Source organism: Poecilia reticulata, linkage group LG5, assembly GCF_000633615.1.
Source record: "Poecilia reticulata strain Guanapo linkage group LG5, Guppy_female_1.0+MT, whole genome shotgun sequence".
Classification (NCBI taxonomy): domain Eukaryota; kingdom Metazoa; phylum Chordata; class Actinopteri; order Cyprinodontiformes; family Poeciliidae; genus Poecilia; species Poecilia reticulata.
This window is the reverse complement of record NC_024335.1, coordinates 20,124,605-20,136,227: the sequence shown is the minus strand read 5'-3', so window position 1 is coordinate 20,136,227 and position 11,623 is coordinate 20,124,605. Positions and strand designations below refer to the sequence as shown.

The 11,623-nt window shown below is 41.7% G+C and overlaps 1 protein-coding gene across 1 annotated transcript; it reads left to right on the top strand.

Annotated features, from left to right (window-relative positions):
* Positions 1 to 290: 290 nt before the first annotated feature.
* Positions 291 to 11,136, top strand: dnajc11b (DnaJ (Hsp40) homolog, subfamily C, member 11b). Its single transcript, XM_008409340.2, has 16 exons — positions 291 to 401; positions 2,696 to 2,825; positions 2,973 to 3,046; positions 3,132 to 3,233; positions 3,421 to 3,549; positions 3,626 to 3,748; positions 3,833 to 3,906; positions 3,991 to 4,180; positions 5,440 to 5,525; positions 6,704 to 6,820; positions 6,943 to 7,098; positions 7,385 to 7,454; positions 7,675 to 7,732; positions 8,848 to 8,990; positions 9,102 to 9,231; positions 9,352 to 11,136. The coding sequence occupies exons 1-16, from the start codon at positions 327 to 329 to the stop codon at positions 9,375 to 9,377; spliced, it is 1,683 nt and encodes a 560-aa protein (XP_008407562.1). The 5' UTR covers positions 291 to 326; the 3' UTR covers positions 9,378 to 11,136.
* Positions 11,137 to 11,623: the final 487 nt, after the last annotated feature.

The window sequence follows — 11,623 nt, the reverse complement described above, 5'->3', positions numbered from 1 at the left end:
CTAAACATTGTGTAGTGTTGGGGGAATGAGGAGTTTCCAAACACTTTTTTATTTGATTTTGGAAAATATAAAGTTCTTCCGCATGTTTGTCGATTGCATACAGCTTTAAGTAGCTATGACAAGACCGAAATAAATAAATATCAACTGTAATACCTCAACTTTGGTGTTATATAGTCTCGTAGTTTTGCTCGAATTTAAATTCAACCAGCAGAGGGCGCCATAACAGATCTAAGAACTTGTCACTTCTCAAGCTTTCCATCTCGCTGACCAATGAGCTTACAGAACGCTAACGCGATGGGCGGGATCAAACGGGACGACACGCAAACATGGCGGCGTCTACAGAAGATGATTTTGAGTTTAATACTCAGGACTACTATTCTCTGCTCAACGTGAGGAAAGAGGTATGGTTTGTTCTTAGTTGGAGTGTGAACTCTCTCTTGTTTGCCGTGGCTGTTTGATAGTTTGTCATTGAACCAAAGCGGCCTACAGTCGGTGCATCGTCCTCCAGTTAAGCACCGCTCCTCAGTCAGACTGCACCTCCTCCTCCTCCTCCTCAGAGGAGAGGACGAGTCCGGGTTGATGCTGCGGACACTGATCAGATTTCTCATGAATCTTAGTTTTTATTAAAGCTATGGAGACTGACGTCGCTTATGCTTATTTACTGTAGGCAGCTAAAACCCTTAAGCTAAAAGCTGAGGCACTATTACATTCTTAGTATCTAAAGTAATATAAATTGGAGCAAAAGCTGCTATAACACTATTTGTCCTCCTGTACCAATTGTACCTCCTTAACTTTTTCACATTATGTCATGTTAAAAGCACAAACTTCATTGGATTGTATATACATTTTATGCTGCATACAGTCTTTTAGGGGTTTGTTTTCGTATTGGCTTTGCACATCTGAACATTTTACCCATTCTTCTTTGTAAGATAGTTCCAGTTTAGTTACATTAAATGATGAGCACACATTTTTAAAGCTTGCCATGGAATTTAATTTTGATTTCTTTGACTTTGACTTTCTAAAGGTTTTACCTAAACATTTGCAGTATATATATTTAAAACTGTTGCTATGCTGAAAAGGTATCTCCCTTAAAGTGAGGTATCTCCCTCACCTTACCCCCTGCTGGAGGAAAGCAATCCCGCAGCATGATATTGCCAACACCATTTTTCACTGCATGAGCAGAACATTTTTGTCAAGTTAAATTCAACACCTTTTCCTGTCCCTACCTTCCAAATACCATACAAACACTCTTTATTTATTAAGCGCTTTAGAAATAACAAAGAGGCTGACGGAAGTCATCCACAACAGAACTGAACAAAAAGGACAAACACTGGCCAGATAATCAAAGGTACGCAAACAGACAAGCTTTAGAGTTGACAAAAGTAAATAACAAAATTGATAAAAAATAAAGTCACAATCAACGACTCACTCTCTGTTGACAGGCAAGGAAAAATATGTTTTTTAATTCTTAAACAGAAAGCAAAAGTGCTACTACCTCTGATCAGCACCATGTCTTTAAAACAATTAAACTCAACTGGACTTCTGACCTGTAAGTGTTAAATAGTACAGATCTGTGCAGCAGTTTAATGAATGGGGCACAACTAGTAAAAAAAACTGCAAAACAAAAATTCATTAACGAATGAGGCCAGTGAGGGGAAGTCAAAAGTAGAGAGGCATCGTCTCATTCGCTTGCAGCAGTTAAACATCAAGCTGGGATATTTCACTATAAACAAGAGAGAAATGGAAGATTAATTCCAAGAATCTCAAAGTGTTATAAACGCAGTTTTGTGTTTTACTGTGTCAGAGTTCATTTTAAATATAGCAGGGTTTATTTTTGAGGCCCCACTCAATTGCAAAAAAAAAAAAAAAACAGGATTTTAGTAGTGTCTTTATTTGATTTTTAAGTTCACCAGCAGAATCCATTTTGTAACCTGAATTGGGGGATAATGGCGCTTTCATAAGAGGCCAGGACAGAAAAGTCAATACTGGAAAAAGTTTAGTGCCATCCATCTCCTGCTGTCAGCAAAGCAGCGAGGAGAGGCTGGACTGAGCGCCGGCCGATTCACCTCAGCTTTAGGTGAACCCAGCAGTCAAACCAATGAAGATGAAAGGAAATGTTTTTTTTTTGAAAATAGCAACAAGATGCCAGAAGGGCAGCATAACAGATCTAAGAACATGTCACTCCTCAAGCTTCCCATCGTGAAACAAAAAGTGTATGTTGTGATCATTTAAATTCCTCTGTTCTAAAGGAAGGGATTGGATTTGTTTTGATTAAATACGCGATAATTAATTTCACTCAACATTTGAATGTAAATCAGGCTGCGTGACTGAAAGTGCGACAACATAGCAATTCTGTCATTCGATATCACCATGACAAGATCAATAATGATTTACTCACGTTTTCTTCTGCTCTCTTTTCTTTTAAGTCATTGAAATGTTCCCCAATGTTCTGTTTTCTAATCGTAGATACATAAAAGTTGTAGGCAAAAAAAAAAAAAAACGACCTGAAGTTCACCTGATAATTAGCCAAAAAGCAGAATTGAATGCATTTCTAAAGCCTTACCAAATATTGCATCCAGCCAATCTCTTGCTTTATTGCAATATCGCACACATTGATGTTGCCGTAGCGATTGGGATTTATTACACCGCTCTGTGCTGAATGTAGGAATCCTGCCTTTCCTTTCTCCTCTCGCAGGCTACAGTGGAGGAGCTGAAGGCGTCGTATCGGCGGCTGTGCATGCTGTATCATCCTGACAAACATCGAGACCCTGAGCTGAAAAGACAAGCCGAGCAACTTTTCAATCAGGTTCACCAGGCCTACGAAGGTAGGGGGAATTGATTCACAATAAACGCTTTCAGTGAGCTGAATAAGGTATCGATTTGAATTTAATCTGTGCCGAAAGAGAAAGAGTATCTTAAAAAGAACAATAGTACAAGGAAACACGGATTTGAACTTAATATTTCCTCCTCAGTGCTGAGTGACGCTCACTCCCGAGCCATCTATGACATCTTTGGGAACAAAGGGCTGGAGGTGGAAGGCTGGGAGGTCCGTTTTACGTACTTTGTCATGCATTCGTTGCTTCAGTGCACGTCGCAAACGCTTCTCTGTACAATACGATGTCATCGCGTAGGTGGTGGAGAGGAAGAGAACACCTGTTGAAATCCGAGAGGAATATGAAAGGCTTCAGAGAGAAAAAGAAGAGAGAAGACTGCAGCAAAGAACGAATCCCAAGGTTTAATCTTCTTTTCCCTTCTTGACTCTTTTTACCTTCACTGTTTTCAGTATATTTCTGGAAAAAAACCAGCACTTCTGTGCCGATGTTAATTAAAGAGATCGACCTCATTTCAACATTTCTCCTGCTACTCTTTGTTGCCATTTAATCCTCTTATTTTGTTTTGTTTTGCTTTATTACCTCCCAGGGCACAATCAGCGTCGGTGTGGATGCGACGGACTTGTTCGATCGCTATGACGACGACTTTGAGGAGATGCCTGGCGGAGGCTTTCCTCACATAGAAATTAACAGGATGCACATTTCCCAGTCTATAGAGGTAGATCAAAGCACATGTCGTTAGCGCTCCCTGTCCGCTGTTTCGTTCTCACGTGGAAACGCCGTCGTGTCTCCAGGCTCCTCTGACCAACACCGACACGGCAATGCTGTCCGGGTCACTCTCCACGCACAACGGGAGCGGAGGGGGCAACATCAACGTGACTGTACGCAGAGTCACATCAGCTAAAGGCTGGGGAGAGGTACACACAACTAACACTGCTAAAAATAAAACTTTTGAGCTTTTTAAACATGGACTCTACTTGCATTTCTGTTCATTTTCAAAGGTGGAGTTTGGCGCTGGAGACACGCTGGGGCCACTCATTGGCTTGAAGGTGTTTCGTAATATCACGCCGCGGTGGTAAGGCCCGGATTTTTTGTGCGGCACGTCGGAGGCGGCGCTGCTTCTCGCTCCGCAGCCAATGTTTGTCGCTTCTCTGTCCAGTTTTCTCACAGCCCAGTGCGGTGTGCAGTTCTCGCCCCGAGGCCTGCGGCCGAGCTGTTCTCTGATGACGGCGCGCCACCTGGACCAGAACACCATGGGCTACCTTCAGTGGCGCTGGGGGCCCAATAGCGCCATGACAACCAGCCTGGTGCGGGACACCAAGAGTAGCCACTTTACTTTAGCTCTGCAGGTAAACACAAGTATAACACTGTATTTACAGAAGCTATTAAATAATTACCGGCATTATTTATCTCATTAGTTTAAGCTGCATCACGATTTGTTTAACTTGTCATTTTTTGATTATATAATCAAAAAATAAATTAAGTTCAGTAATTTATTAAAAACAAGAATCAAAAGCACTAGTTTGCAGTGATTACGTCTCTAATACATAATCAATGTGTCCACACAGCCTGACAAATATCTCACCTTACAGAGAAACCTTTCTCTTTGCGTAGCCGTCAACAAACTCTTGGCTTAATTCTGACGAGGTGTTTTACTACTCACTTTGGAAGAACTGGTTCAATTCATTGAAACTTGCTGGTTTTTTTACTCTTAATCCACAAATAGGACTACGCCAGGTTTTAGATTATGATTTAATTACCTGTTCAGAATCTGTATCTGAGGATAAATCTGCAAAAGAGCCGCTCCTTTTCCTGCGAGTAACAGTTTGAGTCAGATGGTTAAAACATCCAAAACAAGAGACCTTGAAGCAAGACAAAAATTGACAGCTATGGACACACACAAGTGAAATGTCTTATGGACTACATGGATTAAAGGTGCAATATTATGTATTTTCTAGGTACCTGGTGCCATTTTGTAACACAGTAAAGTAACTATGTCACCCTCAGTTCTCATAAAGCAAACATAACTTCACTTCACAGTTTGTCACTTTAAATTTCCCCTCAGTCACTTTCAGAAGCTCCTACTTTCCTACAAAAAAGCAGATTTTTCAAAATACCTCCAGGCCCTTAATGACATTTGGCCACAGTGACACATGAACCGTGTCGGCGTTTGGAGGATGGGTTTGAGGTGAAACCTTCAAAATGGAAAGGCACGGTGGAGGCAGCATCATGCTGTGGGGTTGTTTAACAGACTCATGAAGAAGATTCTTGCTGAAGCAATCAACTAGACGGTTGAAAATTGGACAAAGTTGAGCAGGACAACGAACCCAAACACATGTCAGAACAGAATAACCCTTAACCCTGTTGGACATATATGGACGATATTTTGTTTGTGGCGGGAAATCCACTAATTAAATATAGTTCTAGTTGTATTCCGTGTTATGATTCCACCCTGGGAGACAGACTGCAGGAGCGTAATTAGATGCCTAAACCGACTGTGACATTCAGGCCCACGAACAGTGTATGTAAACTTGTGACCAGAACCGTAATGTTTGAAAGTCATGATTTATGCTGTTCCATCATCTTTCTGTTTGGTGTGTGTTTTTAGCTGGGTGTGCCTCATTCCTACCTGATGATGAGCTACCAGTACAAGTTCCAGGACGAGGACCAGACCAAAGTGAAAGGCTCCGTAAAGTATGACTTTTATCACTGGCACAGGAAAAAAAATAAATAAATAAATAAAAATCATATCTTCTTTTTAATTTTGATCGAGCTGTTTGCAAGACAGGCTCTCTGAGCAGCGTTTGTTATGAATCGTACCGTTTGTTGGGTTTTTATCATATCAAACAGCTGATGTTTGGGGAAAAGGCAGTGCTGTCACTTTAACATATTAGGGCTTTTTTTTCTTTTTTCCTCTAAACCCGTAGACTGCTTCATTGTGTCCCTGAAGAACATCCAAAGCACAAGATGAAAATAATCCAGTTGTTCTGGTGTGACTCAGTGGAGCAGATTGTTGCTATAAACAGGATGTTTAGCTGCTAATCCTCCTCCCTCTTTTCTTTTTTTATCCCAGCAATAACGTAGCGACATACGCATTAGAAACTTCAAAGAATTTCCAAAAAAAGATCTCGATTGCAATTGAGATGTTTTTTTGTTGTTGCTTTTTTTTCATTTGAAAGTAACACTTAAGCTTTGCCTTTTTCATGGGAGTTCTGCAGCGACTGATTTTTAGGTGCTGCAGATTCGAGACGAACAGAAGAACCCGAGGTGACGTCTGCCACCTTGGAAAGAGCAGTAAATAGAAAATGATGACTTATTTTCCCTCTGAGCCTCGTTGGTTTTCCTCTAAAACATTTGTGAACACGTTCCTCCGTCAACTGACCTCAACACGGTCGCCTTTTTTGTAAAGTGAAGACCAAAAGAGATTTCTACAGCTAAGAGACAAATGGTGTCTTTTGGCAACTTGCCTAATGTTTGCTACATGATAATAATAAATAAATGTAGTGCAAAGTGGAATTTTCTCTTATTTCTAAAGCAAGTTTTATGTCAGCAGATGTAACATTTTCTGACTCAATAAAACTGAACGTCCTCTGGCTCAGACTTTAAAGCCGTGAGGTTGTTTTGTTGGTCGCATGTATATTTAGTACTTCTCCTGCTACCTGGAACATGGAAAAACATCTGATGTCTTATTCACTGAATTTTGTATGACACGTTGAGAACTCTGACTGCACTGTTTGTGTGCCTGTGCAAAATTTAGATCGGTTTAAGTTCAGGAAAAAAACAGAAAAAAAGCACGCATTTTTAGTTTTACCAAACTTTGCACACTCTTCGGCTTCCGTCGGGTCCGATCTCTGTTCACGGTTTTTTCGCAGGACAGGCTGGTTCGGCACGGTGGTGGAGTACGGAGCGGAGAGGAAGATCAGCCGCCACAGTGTTTTGTCGGCCACGGTCAGCATCGGGGTCCCGCAGGGAGTCACACTCAAGATTAAGTATGAGCCGCCCCGAGGCGCGATCTCGCACTTTTCTGTGTGTCCTTGTCCGTCTGAATGACGGTCTTGTCTCGTCGCCTTGTTCTGCTGCTGATACCTCTTCTTGTGTTTGTTTTAACGAGGCTGTCGCGTGCCAGTCAGACGTACCTGTTCCCGGTCCACCTGACAGACCAGCTGTTGCCTAGCGCCGTCTTCTACGCCACCGTCGGACCCCTCCTGGCCTACGTCGCCGTCCACAGACTAATTATAATCCCGTACACGAAAGCGCAGAAGGAGCAGTGAGTAATCTAACCGCATCGCCGTTCAAACCTAATTTGATAGCTTTTGATCCTTCGTCATCAAATCACCGTAATCACTGAGTGAGTTGCTATTTGTTTCCCTCGGTTTCTGAGTTTTGGATCAGAAACGTCCGCCTGAAGCCCTCGCGTTGGTGAAACATTTAGCATTTCTGTTTACAAGCATGTCGAGGGGTTTCTTTAATGCTTGTGCTACCATCAGCGAAAGCCTCCACAGTGAATCCCAGCGGGGTGCCTGTTGATGTTTGCTTTTGTGTGTCTCTCTCAGAGAGCTGGAGTTGCAGAGGAAGAGCTCCGCCACAGACATCGCCAAGAAGAAGCAGGAGGCTGAGACCGCTGTGAGTACCTCCTTCCAGAAATGTTGTGCTTTTTTCTTCTTCTTTTTCCCTCCGTTGTGTGGTGGGGTGTAAATGATCTCTGTTCATAAGTCAGGCTCTCCTCGTTATGAACACATGACCGAATCTCATCTATCCTACGCTGTTTTCCTTTGCCCTACCCATCCTCTTCCTCTTCCTCCTCCTCCTCCTCTTCTTCCTCTCTCCCTCGGCTCCCCTGCAGGTTCTGCTGATGCAGGAGTCTGTGAGGAGAATCATAGAAGCAGAAGAATCCAAGATGGGTAAGGCAACACACACACACACACACACAGAGGACCGCTGTACAGCAGGGGTAACAAACAGAAACTTTTCTTGTTTGGATCCAGTCCAGACTTTGTGTAATTCAGGTACATTTATCTTTGTCACTTTCGACACTTTATGACGCTCTGCGGCTTCAGGATCCTGGTCGTCTTACTTTTATTATCTGCTGCTGTGAAGCAAGTCATGATGTTGGTATAAACCACATCTGTGTGATGAATGCCGCCTGGCGTCCGTACCGTACTGGTTTGTATCTGAACTACGATTTCAGTTTCCCATGTGTTTCTTTATAAGCCTCTTGCATGATTTTAATCATTTAATGTTCTAATCTCAGAGCGTTGCAACATTAAAAAAAATAAGCTATGTGCCAAAGGTGTGAGGTTTTTTTTTTTTGCTTTCTATGTCTACAGTAGGAAAATTAAATATTCAACTTTTCTCAGTGAATTTGTTTGTAATATTTCTGTTGTTTCTATTGACAAATTTGCAAGTGAAGTTTTGGGTGAAAAGCTGTGTTTTTTATTTTCTAGTTTTTTTGTGCATGATGGGTTGAGCTTTTTATGTACTTTTATTTTTTGTCTTTGTAAAGTCCCTTAAGATGACATTTGTTGTGAAGTGCCACTATAAAGATGCACTGAATTGAACTGAAACGGGACTGAAAACACCAGACTGCAGCTCAGACATCTGTAGATCTGTGGAAACATTCCAGCTGTGTTATCATGGTTTATTCTTATAATCCAGCTAGATCAGCTCCCGATCTCTGACGGAAACATAAACCATGCAGATTCTAATAATTTGATTGTGCAGCAATATTTCCACATAGGATCATTGCACCATAGAATCACATTACATGTTTTCTGATTGGTAAAAATATCAATTGAAATGTTGAGGGTATAAATACTTTTTTTTTAATTCCTTTTTATTCAGGACCTATCAAAGGGAGACAAACATAACTCTGCGCTTTTCAGAAAAAAAAAAAAGACCAAATAATGCTGATTGTTTCACCGCCCTAAACTCTGCAGTAAAACAGTTCAGTGCCGACATTTTAGCATCACCTGCAGCTGTTTTACGAACCCCAAACACGCTGTGAATTACTGCCCAGGCCTGATCATCCTCAACGGCTGGTACGGGAAGTTTGTGTCGGACACCAGCCAGAAGCAGGAGAAAGCCAAGGTGATTGACGTCACCGTGCCGCTGCAGTGCCTGGTCAAAGACTCCAAGCTCATCCTCACCGAGGCATCTAAGGTGAAGCAGGAGCAGATGATGATGATGATGATGATGATGATGATGATGGCTCCCCGAGCATCTGTAAATCAGCAGGCGTGCTCTTCGTATGAACGCTGTCTCTGCCCGCAGGCGGGGCTGCCAGGCTTTTACGACCCCTGCGTGGGAGAGGAGAAGAGTCTGAAATTACTGTACCAGTTCAGAGGGGTCATGCATCAAGTCATCTCCGCAGACACGGAGCCACTACGGATACCCAAGCAATGTTAGTATTCAGCCACTTTCATCCGTGACTCATAGTAGCTGCATGCTTACGTACAGTATTACCGAAGCCTGAAAGCTGAACATTAAATAATGTTTGTTTGTTTTTCTTTCTTTCCCCCAGCTCACAGAACTGAGTCTGAATCCTAGGAGTCCTCTGCTGTTGACGTAGGAGGATGGAACAGACTGTGTACGCGGAAGAACCCAAGAGTAGAAGGGATAGATTTTTTTCTAAAAATCTGTTCGTTTCCCTCCTCTAGCTCTCCTCTGTCATAATATTAGTGAATCTAATTCACAAGTCTGTGCTCCTTCCTTCTTTTAAACTCCAGTTTTTTTTGTTGTTTTTTTTTTGGGGTGAAATCAGCACCGGGTTTCCCCTGTTGGCTACACCCGATACACCGGGTCGCATATCGGTACGCTGCAGGATAGCTGACACCGGCCCAAAGTAGTTTTGTAAGACAAAAGGACTGATTATTACAGCCAGCCGGATGGTGATTTCCCTCAGTAGTGAATGAAATGTCTGCAGTTTCTCACATATGTGTTTGTCTGGTGTGAAGGAGCTGTAATTTGGCCTCGTATATAATCTTCACTTGTCGTGAAACTGTTTGGGTCAACTATGCAGGACGGTGCCTCGGTAACCTTGAGGCCAACCAGGACTTCGCTCCCGTTTTTAGATCACACTCAAAAAAGGTCAGCCTTTCTAATTTGGGAGACATTTTACTCCAGCGTTTGCTGCTCGATGAGATGCCAAGTGTAAACTGGTTCTCAAAACGTGAAGGTTTGGAAAGGAGAGGAAAAGGACTGCCTGTTATTACAGAAAAACTTAAGACTTTTCCTCGCGGATTTCTAACACTCCACGCTGCAGTTGAAAGGCAGAAATCTTGCTCGGATTTGATTTGCGTCAGTGTTCATCGATCAACTCTGCAGCCGCAGGAATAAAAAAACAAAAAACAAAACTGTGCTTTCTAGAAAGCCTGAAGTTAATACCAATTCATGCCCATGTTTGGTGTATGTAAACTTCTGACCAGCACTGCAGAATGCTGCACGTAGAGAGATGCAGCTTCTTTACTGCTAAACCAGCTGCTGCGTCGGAGCGTTGCGGAGGCCACTTTGTTTATTTGTTTATTTTTGGGACCGTGTGTGTGGAGGAGTCGCAGAGAGAGGGGTCTTACTGGAGTCTTTTAGTGGCTAATTCACACACTAATTAACATCTGCTGTAACTAGTTTTCTCTGCAGAGTGGTACACGATACACTGAACCGCTGATGAATGGGCAAACATTGTAACACTTAAATCCCTAAGTTTTTAATTTCCACAGCACAATAAAGCTCCCGTTTAAGTCCATTAAATTAGATTTTACTCCCTGTCTGATTGGTGCATCTGTTGGTAGATGGATTGTGCAATAACAAAGAGGTTGTTACTTCTTAGGTTTTTTTTTTTTTTTTGGAAGAGGGTGTCTGTGTAATGAACTACGGGGAACCCTAAACTTTATTAAAACCATTAAAATGGTATACAAGAGGAATTTTATTGAGTATGGTATATATAAAAGGTTAGATTTTGCACAAAATGTATGGTAATCAGGCATTTTGTTCAAATGGTGCTGAAGACCTTAATTGTAGCTGTACACTTTTACTGAAATGCATCAAACAAGTTAAAAACACGTGTTCAGATCAATCCGCAAGCCGTTTTGCACTGTTACCGTTGTGTGTTTGTCCCCTTTTGTTGTTTAGGTGTAAAGTAAAAAGGTTTGGTCTGGTCATTTGTTCATTTCTGCCATCGTAAAGGGTGAGCGGAGAGTGCTTTGCTGATTTTACATTCCAGCCTGCGAGCCAAACGGACCGGTGTAAATGTTCTGTATGTTTGAAAGGAAGATGTGTGTTCTGTCCTGTATAGTTAATAAACATGGAATAAAAACTAAGGTCTCATTTGATTGGAGGAATTCAAAGGTAAAGCCGAGTCTGCACGTCAACAATCACAGTCCACATCTAAAACTTTCCAAGACTGTCTTTAGACCATTTTTAAAATTCAAATAGAAAAGTCCAAAAGAAATTTATGGCAGATGTTTCTGCAGGTATCAAAGTTTAGATATGGAACCTGCTAAAACTTTAGAATGGATGGATGACATTTGGATGAACCAAGGAATAGTGAATCCATAGATGGATGAACAACAGGTATACAAGTCAAGGATATATGTGAATTATGGATGAATAAAGAACTAAATGAATAGATGGACGTATTAATGAATGGAGTGGTGGAAAAAACTGAATACATTGATAAACAGACTCAGAATGAATAATGGATCAATTAAATGACAGATGGATAGACAAAAATGATCAATGACTCAGGAAAAAGATGAAAAGAGGGACAGACAGATGCTGGACAAACAGTTGAATGGACA

What these genes read in the sequence shown, in the direction of transcription:
- dnajc11b (XM_008409340.2), top strand. Translation starts at nt 327, where the DNA reads ATGGCGGCGTCTACAGAAGATGATTTTGAGTTTAATACTCAGGACTAC. An exon ending in ACGAAAGCGCAGAAGGAGCA is followed by an intron (nt 7,099 to 7,384) that starts GTGAGTAATCTA and finishes TGTCTCTCTCAG; the next exon opens with AGAGCTGGAGTTGCAGAGGA. An exon ending in AGCAGAAGAATCCAAGATGG is followed by an intron (nt 7,733 to 8,847) that starts GTAAGGCAACAC and finishes ATTACTGCCCAG; the next exon opens with GCCTGATCATCCTCAACGGC.